At 43.5% G+C, this 18,880-nt stretch overlaps 2 protein-coding genes across 16 annotated transcripts in view; one reads left to right on the top strand and one right to left on the bottom strand.

The window, feature by feature from the left end:
• The window catches only part of shep (alan shepard), a 119,555-nt gene that overhangs the window by 60,955 nt on the left and 39,720 nt on the right, over positions 1 to 18,880 (bottom strand). For 5 of the 15 annotated variants that reach the window (XR_011442754.1, XM_070279929.1, XM_017244807.3 and 2 more), the window contains exon 1: positions 309 to 638. The exons of 1 other annotated variant lie outside the window; for it this stretch is intronic. Coding sequence is in view for 13 of the 14 variants with exons in the window: in XM_070279929.1 (XP_070136030.1) it covers positions 309 to 527 (219 nt within the window). In the remaining variant the exon portion in view is untranslated. Of the gene's footprint in view, positions 1 to 308; positions 645 to 18,880 lie in introns of those variants that run through there. 9 more of the 15 variants (XM_017244811.3, XM_017244804.3, XM_017244797.3 and 6 more) reach the window with 4 other exon arrangements.
• Positions 16,015 to 18,166, top strand: LOC108127639 (uncharacterized). The gene is made up of 2 exons (XM_017244795.3): positions 16,015 to 16,235; positions 16,298 to 18,166. The coding sequence occupies exons 1-2, from the start codon at positions 16,108 to 16,110 to the stop codon at positions 18,033 to 18,035; spliced, it is 1,866 nt and encodes a 621-aa protein (XP_017100284.2). The 5' UTR covers positions 16,015 to 16,107; the 3' UTR covers positions 18,036 to 18,166.

The raw sequence follows: 18,880 nt of genomic DNA, 5'->3' as shown, positions 1-18,880 counted from the left end.
AATATTATGCTGGTGTTTCGATTTTGATAATGGGTTTACTGAATTATTATTATTATAGGGCCAGGCCAGTGGCAGAGTGGGTTATTGTCCTGTGATGGTTGAAAATATCATTTATTATGGATGGTTTTACAAAGAGTAATTTTAGTATTCTCCCTTTGCTTAGATTTTCATTCAATTTTAAAATAATATCACATGCAAATACCATTGCATACATGGGGATTCTCTATGGGGATTTTCCTCTAATCCCTTCCTGCCATTTAATCCCCGAGCACTGAGAGAAAAGTCCTGGCCCCCAGGCCTGTACTTACCGTGGTGGTGGCCGGAGTGGTGGCCGTGTGCGGCGTGTAGGCGGCATACGCCGGTTGCGGTAGCGGCGCCGTATAACGGTAAGCAGCCTGCTGGGCAACAGCAGCGGCGGCGGCAGCAGCGGCCGGGGCATAACCCTGCGGGGTCCAGCTGGCGGCGCCACGATACGGTGCACCAGCGGCCAATGCGGCGCCGGCGGCAGCGGCAGCGGGACTGGTCATGGCCGGTGGCCGCTGGGGTAGGGCGCCCTTGAGTGCGACGGCTGAGGCGGTTAGCGGGGCGCCGGGGAAGGCGCTGCGCGGAGTTGGTGGTGCGGCGGCGGCGCTAGACGAGCTCCCCTACAACAAAATAATACAACGACTGGATTAGATTTTTCAATTTCAAACTTTAAGTTTCGCTAAAGTGAAGATGACAGTCTCTTCGAAAAGATTAAAATTACTGAAAACGTTTTTGTAGCTTTGGCATAAATAATCTGGTTTTTTGTGCGGTTTCTCCTATGGCGTAAATAAAAACCGCAGAGCGGCAGCTGCGGCTCGGTTGTAAAGCTTTTGTTTACCGCTAGAAAAACCACCATGACATCCGTTCTAATGCACACATGGCACTGCACTACATACCTACTAGTATAGGTAGTGCCCATGAATCATGGTCGGGGAGATTTTGTTTTATTGAGTGCCGGTTGGTGCATTCATTACACAAAAACGATAACACAAAACCCAGTGAAATATTTACATTTTTAACGACACTCGGATACCCTGCGATGGGGCGCCAAGCTGGAAACTATGAGAAGCGCATAGAGAGGCCCATAAGACAGAGAGAGAGTGCATCCCATTAAGAAATCAAAGGGTATGTATATGGAATCAAGCCTGTCATAAATAATTCGCCCACTCCATGTCCTGGCCACACATTCACAGGACAGATGCAACAGTCGCTGGGTGTCCTTGCTGCCTGGTCGCTTCCTGTGGGCGTGCATGTGTGTGAGTGTGTGTGTTCCAGTTTTGCAATGCAAATGCATTGGGGCTTGGGGGCCATTTTTTTCTTGCACACTTCCCCACTCGAATTCTTTGGGGTCACTTGGCATAAACACAAATAAAGCTCCATATACATATTATAGAGGTACATATGTGTGTGACACTCGCATTCGCAAATTTATTCGCCTGAAATATACAAAGTGAAAAAGTTGATGTTTTTTGGGCATACATATACTAGGTATATGTATATAGTCCTTTTGCGATTCTACGATTCTTTCATGGTATAAACAAAACCCGAAACCCAGAAGAAAAACAAAAACAAAAAAAATGGCCAAAACAAATTCAGTAAAAGCGGAAATAACAGTGTGCCGCCGCCATTTTATTTTCGGCCTGATTGAGGCAGAGGAAGGAAGGAACTCGTGTGTGTATGTCCTGGTTTTCTAAAAGGATTCAACTCGAGCTGGAAGCCTTGCGTGCTGTCGTTGATTTTCCAATTGCAAAATATGGCAAATATTTGATTTTCAGTTTGTTTCTCTCCTGCCAGTTTTCGTTTTTTCTCGTTTTTTTGTCAGAAGCTTCACGTTTTCACGTTAATTTTCGTGGGCACGCAATTCGAATGCGGTTTGCTTTTTGCGGGCTGTGACGGGAGAGGTCTGTAATTTGGCAGTTAAATGGCAGAGAGCGAGTAATAATGGTTTGCCATTCGAATTTTGGAGTGGAGGACGTAAACGTGTGTTTGCAAAGTGGAAGGACGGAAGGAATAAACGTGCAAGGCCTGCATTTTTTTCGGAGAAAGGCGTGACAGCATTTTAAAATAAAAAAAAAACTAAAAGGTTTTTTTTTAAAGAAATGATATATCAGATTTATGCTCTGAATTCGCACATAACATAGATTCTCCTTAAAAACTGACTCCAAAATCCATTCCATATCCCTCACCATTTATTTCATTCGCACATGACAGGCGAAAACACCCCGAGAACCGCCCATCAATTGCCTTCGGTGGGTCATAAAACGGAATAGCCAAACATTTTAAGCGCACAAATGCTATAAATTTAAGCCGCTAAATTAGACACGTTTGGCACATTGAGCCAAAACTCACACAAACACACATAGAGTGGAGCTCCCTTTTCTCCGCTCCATCGAAAATAATCATAAAGGTAATTATTTTATCGTTCGTTCAAATTCGCTTAATTTTAACGTTGACTGCAGCAGCAGCAGTAGCAGGAACAACAATGTCTGGGCGAGTGGAAAAATTTCTGTAGAGGTAGAGAAAGGCCAGAAACAGGAAAGCTAATGGAAAATATGAAGCCTAGCTGGCTCTGCCCTACATCCTCCACTTTTAATGGGCAGCTGTGGCTGCAAATAAAGGAACAAAAAAGAAAAAAAAAGTAAAGCGAGAACGAGGACGTGATTAATTACCAAATTGGGAGCCATTATCGCGTGCACTTCGAGGGTGTTTGTAAAAGTTTTTGCGGCTCACGCACACCAACAACAAGTCAGGATAGAGGACGTGGAGGTCCTGTAGCTCCTGCCATAGCCGGCTGGTGGTAATTTCGTCGTGTTTCAAACATTTCTGTTGACGCTTTTGTTCTATTCTATTACACCAAAAAAAATTCTATCGCCCTCGCCTCGAATCGACTCGTTCGTTCGCTTAATTTTTATGCAAAAAACGTTTCGGTTGTTGGTCCTTTCGGGCGTTATCCTGTGCTATCGTCCCTTCTTCCTGCCTAGTCTGGCTTTGGGGCAAAATCAAGCGCAAAATATTAATGATAATAATTTATTACCAACTGACAGGTAGGTGGCACGCCAGGTGATGGTTTTGGGCGGCCAGTAGCGGAGGTATCCTTCGATAAACGCTTTGTGATTAGCGGTTGCTCGTGGGGAGCCTTTGTCATTTTTATTGTCATTTTTTGAAAATTTATGCGCAAATTCGATTTTGCCGGGGGGTTGGCGAACGGAAATACGTGAGTGGGCATATAATGTGGGTGGTGCTCTTGGGCTGGGAATTTAACTTCATAAATACCTAAAGGCTTTAAGTCAGACAATTTAAAGGTGATTATGATTTATATAATATAGTTAAATTTAGATAACAGGATACTAATCGTAAGGATTTGTGATAGTTCCATATTGATTTATTTTAACAGCCCACGTTGGGCGCTAAGATGGAAACTATGAGAAGCGTAGAGAGAGGTCCTTGTAAAAGAGACAGCGATATAGAGATCTAGAGAGATCTTCTTAAAAAATCAAAGGGAATGTATATGGAATCAAGCTATAGCTTTAAAAAGTTAGTGTAGAATCTAGTTGAAAATATAGTCAGAGACACCCAACTACTTTCCTTCCAAAAGACCCAAAAACAACTAAGGTGGAAAGACATAAGTAAAAAATATTTGCATTTTTCTTAAGAAATGTTTACTCACACACTATCTTTTAAACACACACATATATATAGCCCCAGTGCTGTCTCTTTGTATAATTCATATTTTCCAACCACTTATTGTTTAAACTAAATAAAGCAAAAACTTTTTCCATAATTAAAACCGACGGCAGTCGGTGGAGGCAACACCAACAATGTCTCTGGGGGAGGGATGTCTCTGCGAAAAAGGGGTAGCGGGTGGGATGTAGATTCGGAGGCTGATGGCAAGGACTAAGTGGGCGTGGTGGGGTAGGGTAGTCAGCGTAAGAGCTGAAAACAAAAGAATTTTCCTTCAGTTGTTGCTGCCTTACGGGCGAAAAATTTTCGCTTATTTTTTCCGGACTTTTGCCTATTTTAATTCTATGCGGTAAATTAAATTTTCGTATTGTCCTTTATCCATCCCACTACCAACCCCCTGTCCCACCATTCACGAGTGAAAGCGCTCAAGGGGGTGTGACAGTGGGCGGCATATAGACAAGGATACCGATGGGTGGATGGGACATACTCTGCTCTTCGTCTAAAAATAGTCAGGGCTGGCGCCGCCGAAGGAAAAGCTGCAGCTAAAAATGAAAATGAGGCGCTCGGCAAAAATGCTTTCATGTGGATGAGTGTGAGGGTGCAGTGCATATGATATGCAACTTTTCCTGCCTATTTTGCATATTTTTCTATGGATTCATCCAGTCTGTGTGTATCCCCCTCAGTTGTCCCTCGAGTGCCACTGCCAGGAGGAAAAAAAGGGAAAGCTGCCGAGATTTTTTTTTCCGAAATTATTTTATTTATATATTTTTGTTGCCTTGAGGGGATGGGAGGGTATGAAAATGAATGAATATGCATGGCCCGCAAATTAAAAACAAAAAAACAAAGCAAAAAAATGTTGCTTGTTGCACAAGACTCTCATTTTTGGATAGACACTCGTTCATTTCTATGCAAAAATTTTTTTGAAAACAACTAAGAACTTCAAATTTTGATTAAAGAGTTATCCTCTTAAAAGCTTTGAATAAAAAACCACCCTCAGGAAATCAATGGAACAATTCATTTCCCAAATTGGACCATAAAATAGGCTTCTTCCACAGGAGTGGTAAGGGTCATTTCGAATTCCACCTTCTCCAAAACGTCTATAAAACAAGAGAATCAAAATGTCTACAATTGCCATTATGCAAAATGATAAAATGGGTGGCCCTAAAAAAAATAAGGCGATCCAACGGATCAAGATTACCATTCGAAGGGGGAAGGCAATCCATCTTGGGGCGTTTATTTTTTATGAGCACGTGGCAAGTGAGGCATAAAAGTGGAAGAGGGGCCAGGTACGATATGTCAGGCCCCCCATACCCCCCATACCATACCGTACCAATCTCAGTTAGCTAAGCACCCATTCTTCGAGCCCCGGCAGCGGAGCGTGCAAGTTTTATGTTAACATCATAAACGATAATATATTACATTGCTCGACAACATTAAGCAGCGATCCCATGGAAGAAAAAAAAACAGTGTATATAGGTATATACCAAGCAAAAGGACGAAATCTCATGCGGTGAGGAAAAGTGAGGCAGCAAACCGACAGGATATTTCCGGTCCCTAGCTCCTGGGTCACGGCAATAATCAATTTAAAATTTTCCACGCCTTTCACGTTGCCAACAAATTTTCATTAAATGTAACTACCAACAGGGCAGCAAAAAAATAAGAAAAATAAAAATAAAAATAAAGAAAAGCGTCTAAGCAACGGGAAATCCAATAAAATGAACGAGTTGAAATGTCGTTGGGTGGGTCGTCGTATAGGCCATGGGGTCATGGTGGTAGTGGTGGTGGTGGGGCGTGTGGAAATTGTGTGGAAAGGCTTAGCTGCCACTGATTTGAAGACATTTTTCTTGTGCTTATTGTTTTGGTGAGGGGGGTAGAACACAATAACAAAAACAATTGCAACAAAAGAACCAAAACAACATAAAAAATGACATTTACGACAAAATTACATTTTGAGCAGTCAAAAAAAAAAGGGGTAAAAACGAGGGGTGAGGGGTGAGGGGAAAGGGCCAACAAGCAGGGTGTTAGGTGGCAAAAATCCGTCTAAGCCTTTAACGCCATCGAGGCCCGCCGTCAGCAGTCGCAACAAAAACAAAAACCAAAGAAAAATCGAGGGAAAATATTAAGAAACTTTTTTACTAAGTGATTTCAGGCTTTTTTTTCTGTTTTTCGTTGGCGGGGAAAGAAAACTTGGGAAACAGATGTTTTCCGGGTTATTTATGTTTATATATTAGAGAGAGATTCTATAAGGTTTGGGCTAAAATATTAAAGTAACCTTACTTTTCTTAAATCCCATTTCCCAACTAAAACTTCATCAAAAAATCATGGAAAAATAATCAAATTCTTTGCTCTCTGAATTGAATTTTGTAATTTAATCGTTCATTGCCCAAATGGGAATTTAAACAATACAAAATAATTTCGAAATATTCACGTACAGGAATGCTCCATCCTCCCTCAAAAACATCCTGCAACTGTTATTTATTTTAGGCCCTGCCGTAAAATTACAATTCACTTGTAGTAGTAGTAATGTTGGTAGTAGTGGCAGGCTAAAGGCCTGGCTGTGACTGGACCTGGGCCAACTTTTGTTAATAAATTCAAATGCAACTGGCAGTTTGGGCCAAAAACAGAGAGCGGGTGAGCGGGGCAGACGGTCCAGGCCAACTTATGCTGGTCCAGGCACGACTCATTTAAGCCATCATTTAAGACCCCCTTTTCAGCGGTCACGTAAGCATCATAAATTCCATCAGCCGCCCACCAGACTCACTCCTTCCCCCCCTTTCCGAAAAACTTTATTCCGCTCTGTTCGCGAAATTGCAATTTTAGTTTTAATGAAAATTTTTAACGCTCTCGAGGGCTGTTGTTGCTGTTGCTGCTGCATTTATATTTAGTGAGTATTTTTATTGAATTTTTAATGCGAACCGTGCCACGGCAAATTACAAGGCTAACGGCAGCCAAAAAGTAGGCAATGAAATTTTATTCACCCATCCACCCAGGCGCCAAACGAAATAAAAACAATTATGAAGTAAATTTATCAGCAAACCAAAACCAATTAAAGTTTTTACCATTTCACCATTTGGAATTAAAAACCAAACAACAATAACACTCCAACCATATAAAATTAATTATTTCTCATTTCATTTGTCTCTCCAGAAGGGAGAGCTTTCTTTTTTTTTTGTTTTCTTGGCTGGAAAATGAAAATCTTTAAGCGGCTTTATGGTAACAAGGATCCTGTCGCTCGGGTAATCCTCTCCTTTTGGGCCCGGCCAATAAATCTTCGCTATCCATGCACACCCACGCCAAGTGGAAGCCCAGCTGCAGCTTTTCTTTCCACTTTCCACTCTCCACACACATTTATTTCAGATTTTTGTCTGTTTTTGGTCTTTTGTCTAGCGGTCTTCTGTCTCTGTCATACAGAGCTCAACGCTCAAACCGCAGACAGGGAGGAGCTAGAGAGATACTAATACAAAACGCAAAATTTAATTATAATTTCTGGTTTTGCAATTCAAGTGGTTTTTCCCCAACCAAAAACAAAACTGCCAAATTATTTTCTCAAGTGTGTGAAAAGTGGAAAATTCGGTGAAAATTATCTCATTTAGGATGTGTAATTGCTGCAAGTGGGATTCCTTTTCACAAAATTTCATAAATATTAAATGTATGAGAGTGGGGGAGCTACTAAAAGGGGTTTTTAAATATCATATCTTAAATTTTATTCCACGAATCTATGACTCTTTGTTTACTTGAGACTTCTATTTCTATATATATCCCCATATACCTGGTTTCTTTTTATAGAAATTCCAAACACGTTTGGCGGATGTAATTTCATTTCGGCGAAATCGAAGAAAAAAAGGCAGCCAGTGCTCAGCCCGAAAATAAACAAATGGTTTCCGCTTAATGTAAACAAATCGATGATGGCAAACAGTTCCTGGGATGTCAGACCCCCTTACCCATCATTAAATCGGATATGACGAGCGATTTGCGGGCTTCTTCGATTATGATACGCGCCAAATGTCAAACAAGCGTCGCATTTCAAAGGCATCTATCTCCTGGAGTGGGAGTTGTCCACTTTTCCCAGCTACCTAGTGCTCATGGTCTGGTTACTTCTAGGGAACAAAAAATCTCTTTTTTCCTTTTCCATTTTCATTCCTGAACTGGGGGCTTCCGCGTGACAGCACATCGTTAGCGTGTAATTAAAGAAAATCCAAAGAAAAGCCCTAAGCTCGCTACTTGACCGCAGAAGTCTGCAATTGAATCGCAACTCTTCTACTCGAAATTCTCCGAGATTCTCCTCTAGCCCTACTCTAGAGAGTCTTACTTTGCTCTGGCTCTGGCCTGATGTTTCTTTAATTAAAAATAATCGAGTTTCGCAGCTAGAACAACGTCTATGTTGAGAGTTTCGTTGCAAATTGCAACAAAATGAGTTGACAAAAAGTTTTGCACAAGGCCAGAAAGTGTTTCTGCCATTTTGTAACATGTCTGCACCGATGTCGTCTCTGGTCGGGACTCTCGGGCCAAGAACAAAATGAAAATGTCATTGCACATAAAGGCAGGATGGAGCGTACGTGACTCGCATTGCCGGAAATTAAGTGGTGTCCCGACACGTCCAAAGCGCACGAAGACGGAAAAAGCCACAGCCACAGACATGAGCCAGAGGAGAGGAGGGATCAGGATTAGAGGGGGAACACAGTCGAGGTGTGGTCCTCGGCATGTGTGTATCCTTGCCAGCCAGCCAGGATGACAATCAAAGCCGCACAATGTCGCTTGTTTGTCAATAACAATGAACATTTTTTTTCTAAAGATGGTTAGAGGCTGGTACTTATAGATGCGGTATTTATAGAGTATAGGCTTTAATCTTAGTCCTTGAAATAGTTTAAATTATAGGTAGAGTTCCTAAATCCCCTCTTTATAATCCCAATAAATCGCTTGTCAAATACATGCTTAGCACTCTCATTTCGAAATGTAATCCAAGGTCTAACTGCCTGGCAATTTTTTTTGGTTTTTATTATTTTTGGAGAACTTTTGTTGGCTTGTCAATTTGCACTGGTGGTTGACATGTTGCTGCCGCGTCTCAGTCAAGCGCAAATGTTTTTCCGATTTTCCCAACCAACCAGATACCGCCCTCCCCACCCCAAACATTTCTGTTTTCAGTTTTCCATTCGGCACTGGCAATTAGCAAATAACTCACATAATGTCCGCGAATCGTGGAGAAGAGGTCCTGGCCATGGTAACGCCATGGGGGTAACTGGAAAGGATAGTGGTGTGACTGTGCCTGTGACTGTGCCAGTGACTGTGCCTGTGGGTGGTTCAAGTGGTAGGTGGGTCTGGGATATTGCTGCTGGAATTGCTGGCCCTGTCCAAATTGATTGTGATTGCGATGCCGTGGCTGGTGCTGGTGTTGGTGTTGGTAGTGTTGCTGCTGCTCCTGGTGCTGAATCTGATGCTGATTGTTGCCTGGCATTTCAGCAAAAGGGGTTGGAGATCTACCACTCCAATCGCCACTGGCAGTGCCCTCACCATTGCCATCCCCACTGGCCTCGCCCCTTAAATCGTTCGTCATTCCATGCAAATTGAAATGCCATCGCAGCAATGACAAACGATGCAACCGCTCATGAATGTCGTCAAAATCAAACCGAGAGCCAGATGGAAATGCCATTGAAGTTCCTGATATGTCTTTGCTTAGAAAATTAGGTATATATCTTTCGATAACTTCCGAGATATAGCTGAGCGTAGTTGAGTCTTCAAGATCAGAACAGTAACTGAAAGGCTTGGCTCTCGGAAACTATTGTGTCTCCCTTTTTAGAGTCTACGAAATGAAAAACTCCAACCGAAGGCCAAGGAAATCTGAGGAGATCGAGCAAAAAAATGTATAGTTCCAGGTAATAGCATGTCGGGGGGAAACATAGCTTCCCAGAACTTTAAACAGAAACGGAGAACTGCATGACATATAGCAGAGTGTTTCTTGAGAAACCATTTAAGTAAGCTTTTGAAGTCAGATATATATATTTGGTTAAGTCTCTTAATATTCCCCAAAAAAAGAATAATTGCAAGCCAATAAAGCTTACATTTTTGTTAGCTGAGAATAATAAAAAAGAAGAATAAATAAATAAATAAAATGCTGGCAATTATTTAGGCTTTTAACATGTCAGCCACGTGGCAGCCACAAAACGGAAACGGAAGCAGAGAAGCACACACACACACATCCACTTGTATGGAACGAATTGAATTTTGATTTGGGTTTGTCCCTTTTTTTTGGGAGGGGGTTGTGGGCCAAGATAAATGTTACATATGTTCCGAAAAACGAAATCCGAGAAATGTACGTAGCAGAAGACCTGTATCCGGGGTCAGGAATAAAAAATGTATTTAATTGAAGGCTTTATGCCGGAGGGAGAACCACTTTCCAAGTCAATTTTAATGATTTCGATTTGCTGCAAAGGGGTACGGGGCTGTCAAGTCAAATCGAATCAAATCAAAGTCAATTGCAAATCGCAATCGATTGCTATTTGTTTAGGCATTCAATTATCCAGGCAAACAAAAGCATTTCTTCTGAGTTCGGTCCCCATCTCCGGAAAGTCTATAACTAATTTGCTAAATTTAACAAAAGCCTAGAGGATGGGGAGAGCAAACAAAGTTAATTACAATAATGAAGCTAATTTGGACCAAAAAAGGCCAAAAGGAAAACCACAAATTAGTCCAGAAATAACGGCAAAGGAACTTTATTTCCCAGGTCGCCAGGTATGGGGGTAAACTTATCTCAATCTGAGACGCATTTTTCATCAGCGGCGGTGGTATCTGGTCTTTGTCAAGTTGCCGTTGCGGTTTGAGGTCAACTAAAAATACTTTTTGGCTTTTTTATAATTTATGGCAAGGTTGGCTGGCTGTCCACAGGCAAGCCACCCTTTATAAGCCCCCTCTATACAAAAAATAACCCTTATCCGCCCGAAAAACCACTTTATATTTAATTAGTGCGTGCGGTTCAACCTCTTCTGGTGCGTGAGAACTCGCGAAAAAGTTATTAACTGCCACTAATTATACATTTTTCAAGTGATACGCATTTATATTCATGCAGTTTCCTTTTCTTCACTGCCCTTTTTTTTTTTTGTTTTTTTCCTGGGCATTGGGTCCTTGCCATAAAAAGCTTTCCTGGTAATTAATGCTACATTTTTCTTCTCGTTACGTTTTGGTACGCGACTCTTTGGCGCTCTCGTCTTAATTACACTGGATTATAAATATTAAAAACGGAAGCAGTTGCCAGTAATCAGGACATCGAGCAGCAGCTAAAAGGAAGTAAAGGCCAGACATTTTATGTTGTTCAGATGGAATTTGAGAAATGGCTTCTTAATGAGACCACAAATTCGCGGATAACAGGTTAAAATAATCAGCTTAAAAGTACGACAATGACAAAAACTTAATATCTAAAGAAGTATTGGAGAAAGTCTGGATTAGAGAGAATCGCTAAGGGGTTCTAGTTCGTGATCGAATTACCAATATTTTACAACAGCTGGATGTGTCAGGCGATTGAAAACCCAATTTCCACCAAAGTGCCAAAGAAAATCCCATTTTTATACCTCCTCGACGACAGCTGTTGGACAACTTTACACCCTGAAGAGCAACTAGCATAATAAAAATGAGGAAAATAATAAAAAACAACTCTTATGTTCTGCTTTAAAAAGCTCACTAAATATAAACTAGATATATTAAGTGCGAGGGAGAGATATGCTTGGCGAACAATGCGGCGTATACGCAATATTCAGAGGCACTCCTGGAGAGGACCTGAAGTCCAGCTCTGGTCCAGGACCACGTAATAATGTGGGCAAAAAAAAAAAGAAAATCCTGAGCACTACAGAATTCTGTGAGCCATACTCGGGGCAGGTATTCGACATATGCCAAGAAATATAAGTGGAGATGTGGAGATGGAGGCGGTGTCCTAAGAGGTAGAGAATGCCAGCCATGCCCACTACTTCACACAGAGCTGGCTCAACTTTGACATTTCTGCCTTGGCCCTCGGCCACAGGATTCTCCATTTCTCTTGGGGAGAGCACAATGGAATGTCCACGGCATGTGGCAGTCAGATGTGTGTGGGCGTGGCGTTCAACTTGTTTTTGCCGCAAAATGATTTATGACAATGCAATGAAAAGTTCTAGGCTGACAACGAGTGATGGAGTGGCTAGGAGTGGAGTGGTGTGGGGGGAAATGTCAATAAGGGAGCCGGGCAGGAAGTCAAGAGGCGAGAGAAGAGTTCTTTTGGCCAAGAAATGCCAGGAACAAGCACTGAAAAAAATAACATTATTTCTTCTAGTATAAGGCCTTCCTTTTCTCTTTTTTTTTTATCTGATTTTCAATTTGCAGCTAGAAATTGTTTAAGGCCTTACAAGTAAAGAGCCAACTGTCAAGGAACCTGGCAGCCAAATGCCAATAAGTTGTCATGTCTCGACGACAGCTGCAACATCTCGCACATCCTTCCACATCCTCCCCCCAATATCCTTAGAGCCACTTACACGTTCGCCGTGAATTGCCAGTGGAGAGATCCACATTTACACATATTATTCAGAGAGCGAGAGATAGAGATGCAGGCGTGGCCTAGTGGGTGGCTGGGGGCATGCCACGAGCACGTCCCTTATATGCCACAAGACGCTGCACGCTGACACATTAATGTCCGCAGCCGGGAAGCGGAACACCAGACGCACCTGTCCTCCCAAGCCCACAAAACTATCCCAACGTTTCCTGCCACTCTTGCCATTGTCGTATTTGTCTTATGAACTGTCAAAATGACATTCATTGACGCTTGACATGTAATAAACGAAACGAAATGAAATGAAATGGAATGGTCCCCGGGCATGGCATGGGGGTCTCTTTTTTAAAAATAAACCCAAAGGATGCTGACGCTTTTTCAACGGAAATATGATTTTTCAAACCATTTTTCGCACGTCCTGCCTGATTCTATTTAATAAAGGAGTTGATTAAATTTTTGACCACAAAAAAGCGGCAATTGAATTAGCTGGGAAATATATTTCATTATTTGTGAAATATTCCTCTACCTCTAAAAATTACCTTTCTTATAAAGTTACAATCGGTTTGAGTGAAATTCCATTAGCGACAGCCATTGGGAGAATTCCCAGAAAATCGAACAAATGCTAGCCAGAAACATCCAGATGCCGCCAAGGCCAACAAAGGAAATATATTTTTGCGGATGGAGGACGGTGAATACATAAGAGATTCAGGATTCAGGTGGCAAGGCAAACGTCGGTCGAGTCGACTCGAAATTCTGCACAATGCAAACATAATGAGTTTGGGGAAATGCAAATAACTCGCAATGGAAATCATTATTGAGCACTGAACCAGACGACAGCCATAGCATTTAGGTGGAGGTTGGCATTTCGGGCCAGGAGCCAGGACCAATCCGCAGTGGTCATCACAGTTACTGGAGAGAGGTCTGGCCCGGGAAGTTGAAGTTTATCCTCTTCACTTTGGCTGCACTGCAGCAGGACTGAGTCTCCAGGGGCTTTGGTGCAGGACCAAAAATGGAAAATGAAAAAGAAAATGTTTTATTTCAGATTACAGGAAGAGAAAAAAAATTAAATAATTTTAAAAGCTTAAAATATTAATATAAGGTTGTCAAATATCTCCCTTCCGCCTTTTTGTCTTTTGAATTTCGCGGCTATGTACAAAGCGCTACAGAGCTCGTATCTGGCAACACTATACATAATTTAAAAGGTCTTGACATAACCTACAAAACGACGCTATGCATGATTAGTTTGGATATTGCGTTCACCAGTTATAGACGTGTAAACATGGAGTTCACTAACGCCGAAATTCGCGCTATTTTAAAGTTTTCCTTCGTTAAAGGCAAATCCGCTAGAGAAACGTTCCGTGAGATTAATGGGGTTTTGGGGGATGGTACTCTATCACTTCGAACCGCGGAGGAATGGTTTCGACGATTCAGAGCCGGTGAAAACGACACCATGGATAAGCCAGCCGGCGGAAGACCTGTGACGACAAATACCGATCAAATCATGGAATACATCGAGTTAGACCGGCATGTGGCTTCTCGTGACATCGCCCAGGAGATGGGAGTTAGTCACCAAACCATTTTAAACCATCTGCAGAAGGCTGGATACAAAAAAAAGCTTGATGTTTGGGTGCCGCATGATTTGACGCAAAAAAACCTTGTGGACCGAATCAACGCCTGCGATATGCTGCGGAAACGGAACGAACTCGACCCATTCTTGAAGCGGATGGTGACTGGCGACGAAAAATGGATCACATACGACAATATCAAACGAAAACGGTCGTGGTCGAAGGCCGGTGAATCGTCCCAAACAGTGGCCAAGCCGGGATTGACGGCCAGGAAGGTTTTGCTGTGTGTTTGGTGGGATTGGAAGGGAATCATCCACTATGAGCTGCTCCCATATGGCCAGACGCTTAATTCTACCATCTACTGCGAACAATTGGACCGCTTGAAGCAGGCGATCGACCAGAAGCGTCCAGAATTGGCCAACAGGAAGGGTGTAGTGTTCCACCAGGACAACGCCAGACCACACACTTCGTTGATGACTCGTCAGAAGCTAAAGGAGCTCGGATGGGAGGTTTTATCGCATCCACCATATAGCCCGGACATAGCGCCAAGTGATTACCACCTGTTCCTGTCCATGACGAACGCCCTTGGTGGTGTAAAGTTGAACTCAAAAGAGGCTTGTGAAAAGTGGCTGTCCGAGTTCTTCGCAAATAAGGAGGGGGGCTTCTACGAGGGAGGTATTATGAAGTTGCCGTCTAGATGGAAACGGATTATCGAACAAAACGGCGCATATTTCAACTAAATCGGATCACTGTAACACTTTTTATAAAGCATTGAATAAAGAGCAAAAAAGCGGAAGGGAGATATTTGACAACCTTATATTTAAGTTCTAGTTGTAGTGATAAGGTTCACCTTTTAAATAGTTTAAGAGATGAGACCTTTAGAGTCTAGCACAATCTATCGATAACAGCTTTGAGGTATCGAGATCTGCCCATCGCTAGTAAGATCTAAAAAGAGAGGTTATGGTAATATTTCTTGGGAGTATGGAAATATTTTATATTTCGAGATATTTATTATAATATATAAATATATTTCTCTCAGTGCCAAAATAGGCAGTAATGGACTAGAGTGGGTGAGAGCTGGGCGATAATCGTTAAGCGATTTCGTTTCCTTTTCGTTTGTTTAATGAAGTGTTTAAAATTTACGATTCGAGCTAAATTTATTGCACTCCACGAAGATATCGGAAGGGAAGTCCGTCCGGCAAAAGGAAGAAAAATCTCTGGCAAGAAGGACTACTGGAATCCGCTTTGATGGCTGCTCGGGGAATCAATCTCACATGTGCCCGGAAAATGGAATCCTTGCTGATTGGATGACACGAAATAAAAACGTTGCACACAACGAAATTGTTAATAGCCGTGGCCGTGCTTTTGGCCCTCCAAAAGTATACTATATGGGTGTATCTCCGCCCTATTGCTAAGCCAATTACATGGATACCACAACAAAAGTTCAACAACAAGAGCCAAAAACAAAAGGACAATAAAGGGCTGGCTCGTAAACGCCATCACCGAAAGAGACAGAGTAATAGAAAGAGAAAGAGAGAGAGAAAAAGCAGCTTAGCTAAGCAGACTGATTCCCTGATGATGGTGACGTTACGTATACGCTGCGTTGGCTGGCTCGCTCCCCTCTGACCCCCCCCGAACATCGTTTTCAATAAACCGCATGGAAAAACTGGCGAAAAACGGGCAAATAAACCAAACTTGATGGCAGCACAAAATTCTTTGCATACTTTTCCGGGCCCACTCAAGTGGCAAGCCACAACGACAACCAGAAACGACAGCCACGGAGGCACTTGATGAGCTTTCCAATTACATTTAGCTGTTGCCTGTTAACTGTTAGTTCGCCTGCCTCTAGCTCCCTCCTTCAGCTCTACTCCATCTTTTGGCAGGATAAGAAATTAACTGGCGGCATCGTAAAAGCCAAAAACAAAACGGCCCTCAACTGATTTCCAGTGCTGACTTGGCGTGTGCACAATAAAAATTATCATAAGTTTGCCATCCCATGTGCCAGTCGCCATTTGTGTAATGAAAGTCGAGGGTTTTTGCCAGTCTATCTAAAGGTGGAGCTAGTCCTTTAGTCCTTAGTTCTTAGGGTAGATCAAATCTGTCAGCAGGTGTGTCAATTGATGAAATGAAAAGGTAATGAAAGGATAGTTAAACTTTATCTTTTAGCAACTTTGTTGGAAACTATATTTTTTAAAACTGAGCAACCTAGCCATTATTTTATAGACTTCATCCTGCTGGATTATTCATTACTAGCTTCGGGCTTCAGGTCGGAGGTTTGTCAAATTTTTGTGCGAGAATTTAGTTAAATTTTGGGTTTTTCGAAATCGGTGTGAAATGGCTTATAATCGTCAAAAAGGAGGAGCAAACTGCCCACCCTGCGGGCCACCACCGGGGTGTTGCGGGCCCTGCCCACCACAATGTCCTCGTCCGGGGGTACCGCCCTGCATACCCTGCCAGCCACCGTAAGTATTATAGCTTGAGATTTCTAGAAATATCCCCCGAAAGCAAGTTATCCTCCCAAAAGAATGGTTCGCTTGGATAAACTATGGCCAGAGCCCTATGATCCCTGCTCGTTCAAGAACTGTCTGATCTTCGGATCTCATGACGAGCCCTACGCCCAGGCCTTCGATCCCAAGGAGTGCATGCGTAATCGTCGCAATGACATTGACCGATCCCTGGGATATCCCATTGGGGTTGTGGCGGGCACAATACCAGTCAAGGCGGGAGTCCCCAACAAGGAATCTATCCAATATGCCTCCAATCTGAAGGGCTTTGCCCATTCCTATTACACCCGGAGGGATGAATGGAAGCAGGACATGATCGACTTTGTGGTAAAAGAGGGGGAAGTGCTCTTTGGTGATTCCGAGAACATGGAGATGCCCAACTTCACCGATGCCCCGGATGTCTATGACGAAAACGAGATCCGGGTGACGCGTCACTTCAAGATCAACGACATCGAGTTTGCCCTGGAGCTGGAGTCGGCCTTCGAGGTCTACGGCTATCCGAGTGTTATACGGAACGCCCGGAGGATCCTCAGGGCCTTCTTCAAGAAGTACAAGTACGGACTCTTCTTTACCCCCAACTGGTATATGCTGATCTGGAAGGAGAAGGGCGTGTGGATGGTCCTGGATCTGAATGGTCGGGAGCTGGACACCATGAAGCCGAACACTGATGGCGGCCTTCCTGTGCTGTTGGCCCTCAAGTCCCTGGACAATGTCATCTGGCTGATCAAGAAGGAGAGCGACCTGGAGAAGACCCAAACCTTCACCATTAGAGAGATCTTGGTGGTGAGGTTGGCCACTCCCGGATCTGAGGGCCAGAGCTGGGAGCGAGAGCATGGAATGCGGATGAGCCAGTTCGATGTGATTGCCTCGGACTACGCCTACGTCAAGTCCAACCTGCATCTCACCCTGAACCCCAACGATGCCCTGAGGAATCGCAGTGCCCTGCCCGTAGCTGTGGCCACCGCCTTGGCCTCCAAAATCGACCATCCCGCCACCTGGGACATGAAAATGTTCGACAAGGTCCTGTGCTATGGCGTCAATATGTGCAAGAACTGCTGGGAGCCCTGCGTGGATCTCAGCAAGCCAATGGATCTGGACGAGTTTCCCCGGCAGATCCGCCTGGGACAGTTTGTGGCCGAGATCCTGCTCTCCCCGAACGTCTACGAGGGCTGGTGGAAGTGCGTCCCCATGTACAAGTTCAACGATTTCCACCTGATGCTGGAGAAGGCCCTCGACCAGAACGACTACGTCATCTTCCAGATCAACAACCAGATGTACTCGCTGTGGAAAAAACAGGGCTTCATCTACTTGATGGACCCGTATCGCCACAACATTGTGGGTCGGATTCTGGAGGAGGGCGAAGACCCGAAAAGCGCCTCGGTTCGCATGTTCGGAAACATGGATCGCATGCTGAGTGTCTTCCATCAGATCCTGCTGGAATCCAATCGATCGGCCATATTTCACATCCACACTTTGAAGATCAGAAATATAACAGAGTGTCCACCAGGCACTGCTCCGGCTCTCCTGCCGCCGGATCAAGACGTGGAAGTGCGTTCACTGAACGAGAACATACGCTTCGACGAGAACTACGACAAGTGTCTGGAAGAGCTGGGCGAGATCAGCGACTTCGAGGAGGATCTGGCCTCGGAGATCGAGCCCATTATCGAGGTCAGTTCCTCGGAGGAGATGGTCGAGGAGGAAGAGGGCGGCGGCGGCGGCGAAGTCGAAGGCGGCGAGGGCGAGGACGACGAGGATTAAAGTCGAAATACTTTGGATTTTACTTAAGGTCCTTTGGCTTGTAGAACCTTTGGCTTTGTGGATATTTCACTAAAAATTTAAAAGTTTAAAAGAAAAATCAACTTTAAGACTAAATATAACTATAAACAGAACTGTCTCAGTATATCACTTTGTCATTTAGAGCTTTTCCTATATCCACTTTGAGTCTCAACCTGTTATCCTTTCCTCCATTTTGTTAACAAGCTCCCCAAGAGGAAGGATATATTCTATATATATGCATGCACAGCATGGTGTGTGAGGTGGCGCGTAAAACATTTTGAATTAAATGTCACGTTGTCGGTGTAAAGTCGCTTGTTCAGAGCGCTTGTTCAGCGACAACAATGCCATCCTGGACCACCTTCAGGTGGCTAAAATAGTCACAGCAGCACGCTCCTTGACGATAAGGCCAGCCTCTCGACAGGCGAATGGGTGGCAGGTGGCGTTGCAAGTGGGCGTGGTCCACGTGTGTCATTAAAAAAAAAAAAACCAAGAAAAAGAATGAAACGGAAAGCAAATGCTTCTGCTGCCCTGCCCGAGGCCTCTCAGTGAAAAACACACCAACACATCAGTCACTTAGACAGCGGCAGGTTACCTGTGTTCCAGACTGGCTCTCACCTGTCCCTGCAGTGTGTATGTGTGTGTGGTTGTGCGTATTTGCATGGCTGACAACATTGTTGCTGCACCCGGAGACATTTCTTTTGTGTTTTCTGGTTGGTTCTGTTTTTTTTTTTAGTCGTTCGAGTACTGAAACCCAGTGACATTTCACAAAAGTCGACAGCGCGAAATTAATGGAAATTTAAAAATTGCATTTTTCGACATCAGCCGGA

The sequence above is a fragment of the Drosophila bipectinata genome, chromosome 3L (genome assembly GCF_030179905.1).
Source record: "Drosophila bipectinata strain 14024-0381.07 chromosome 3L, DbipHiC1v2, whole genome shotgun sequence".
NCBI lineage: Eukaryota > Metazoa > Arthropoda > Insecta > Diptera > Drosophilidae > Drosophila > Drosophila bipectinata.
Note: the sequence above shows the minus strand (reverse complement) of the source record. Positions and strands in the feature narration are given on the sequence as shown.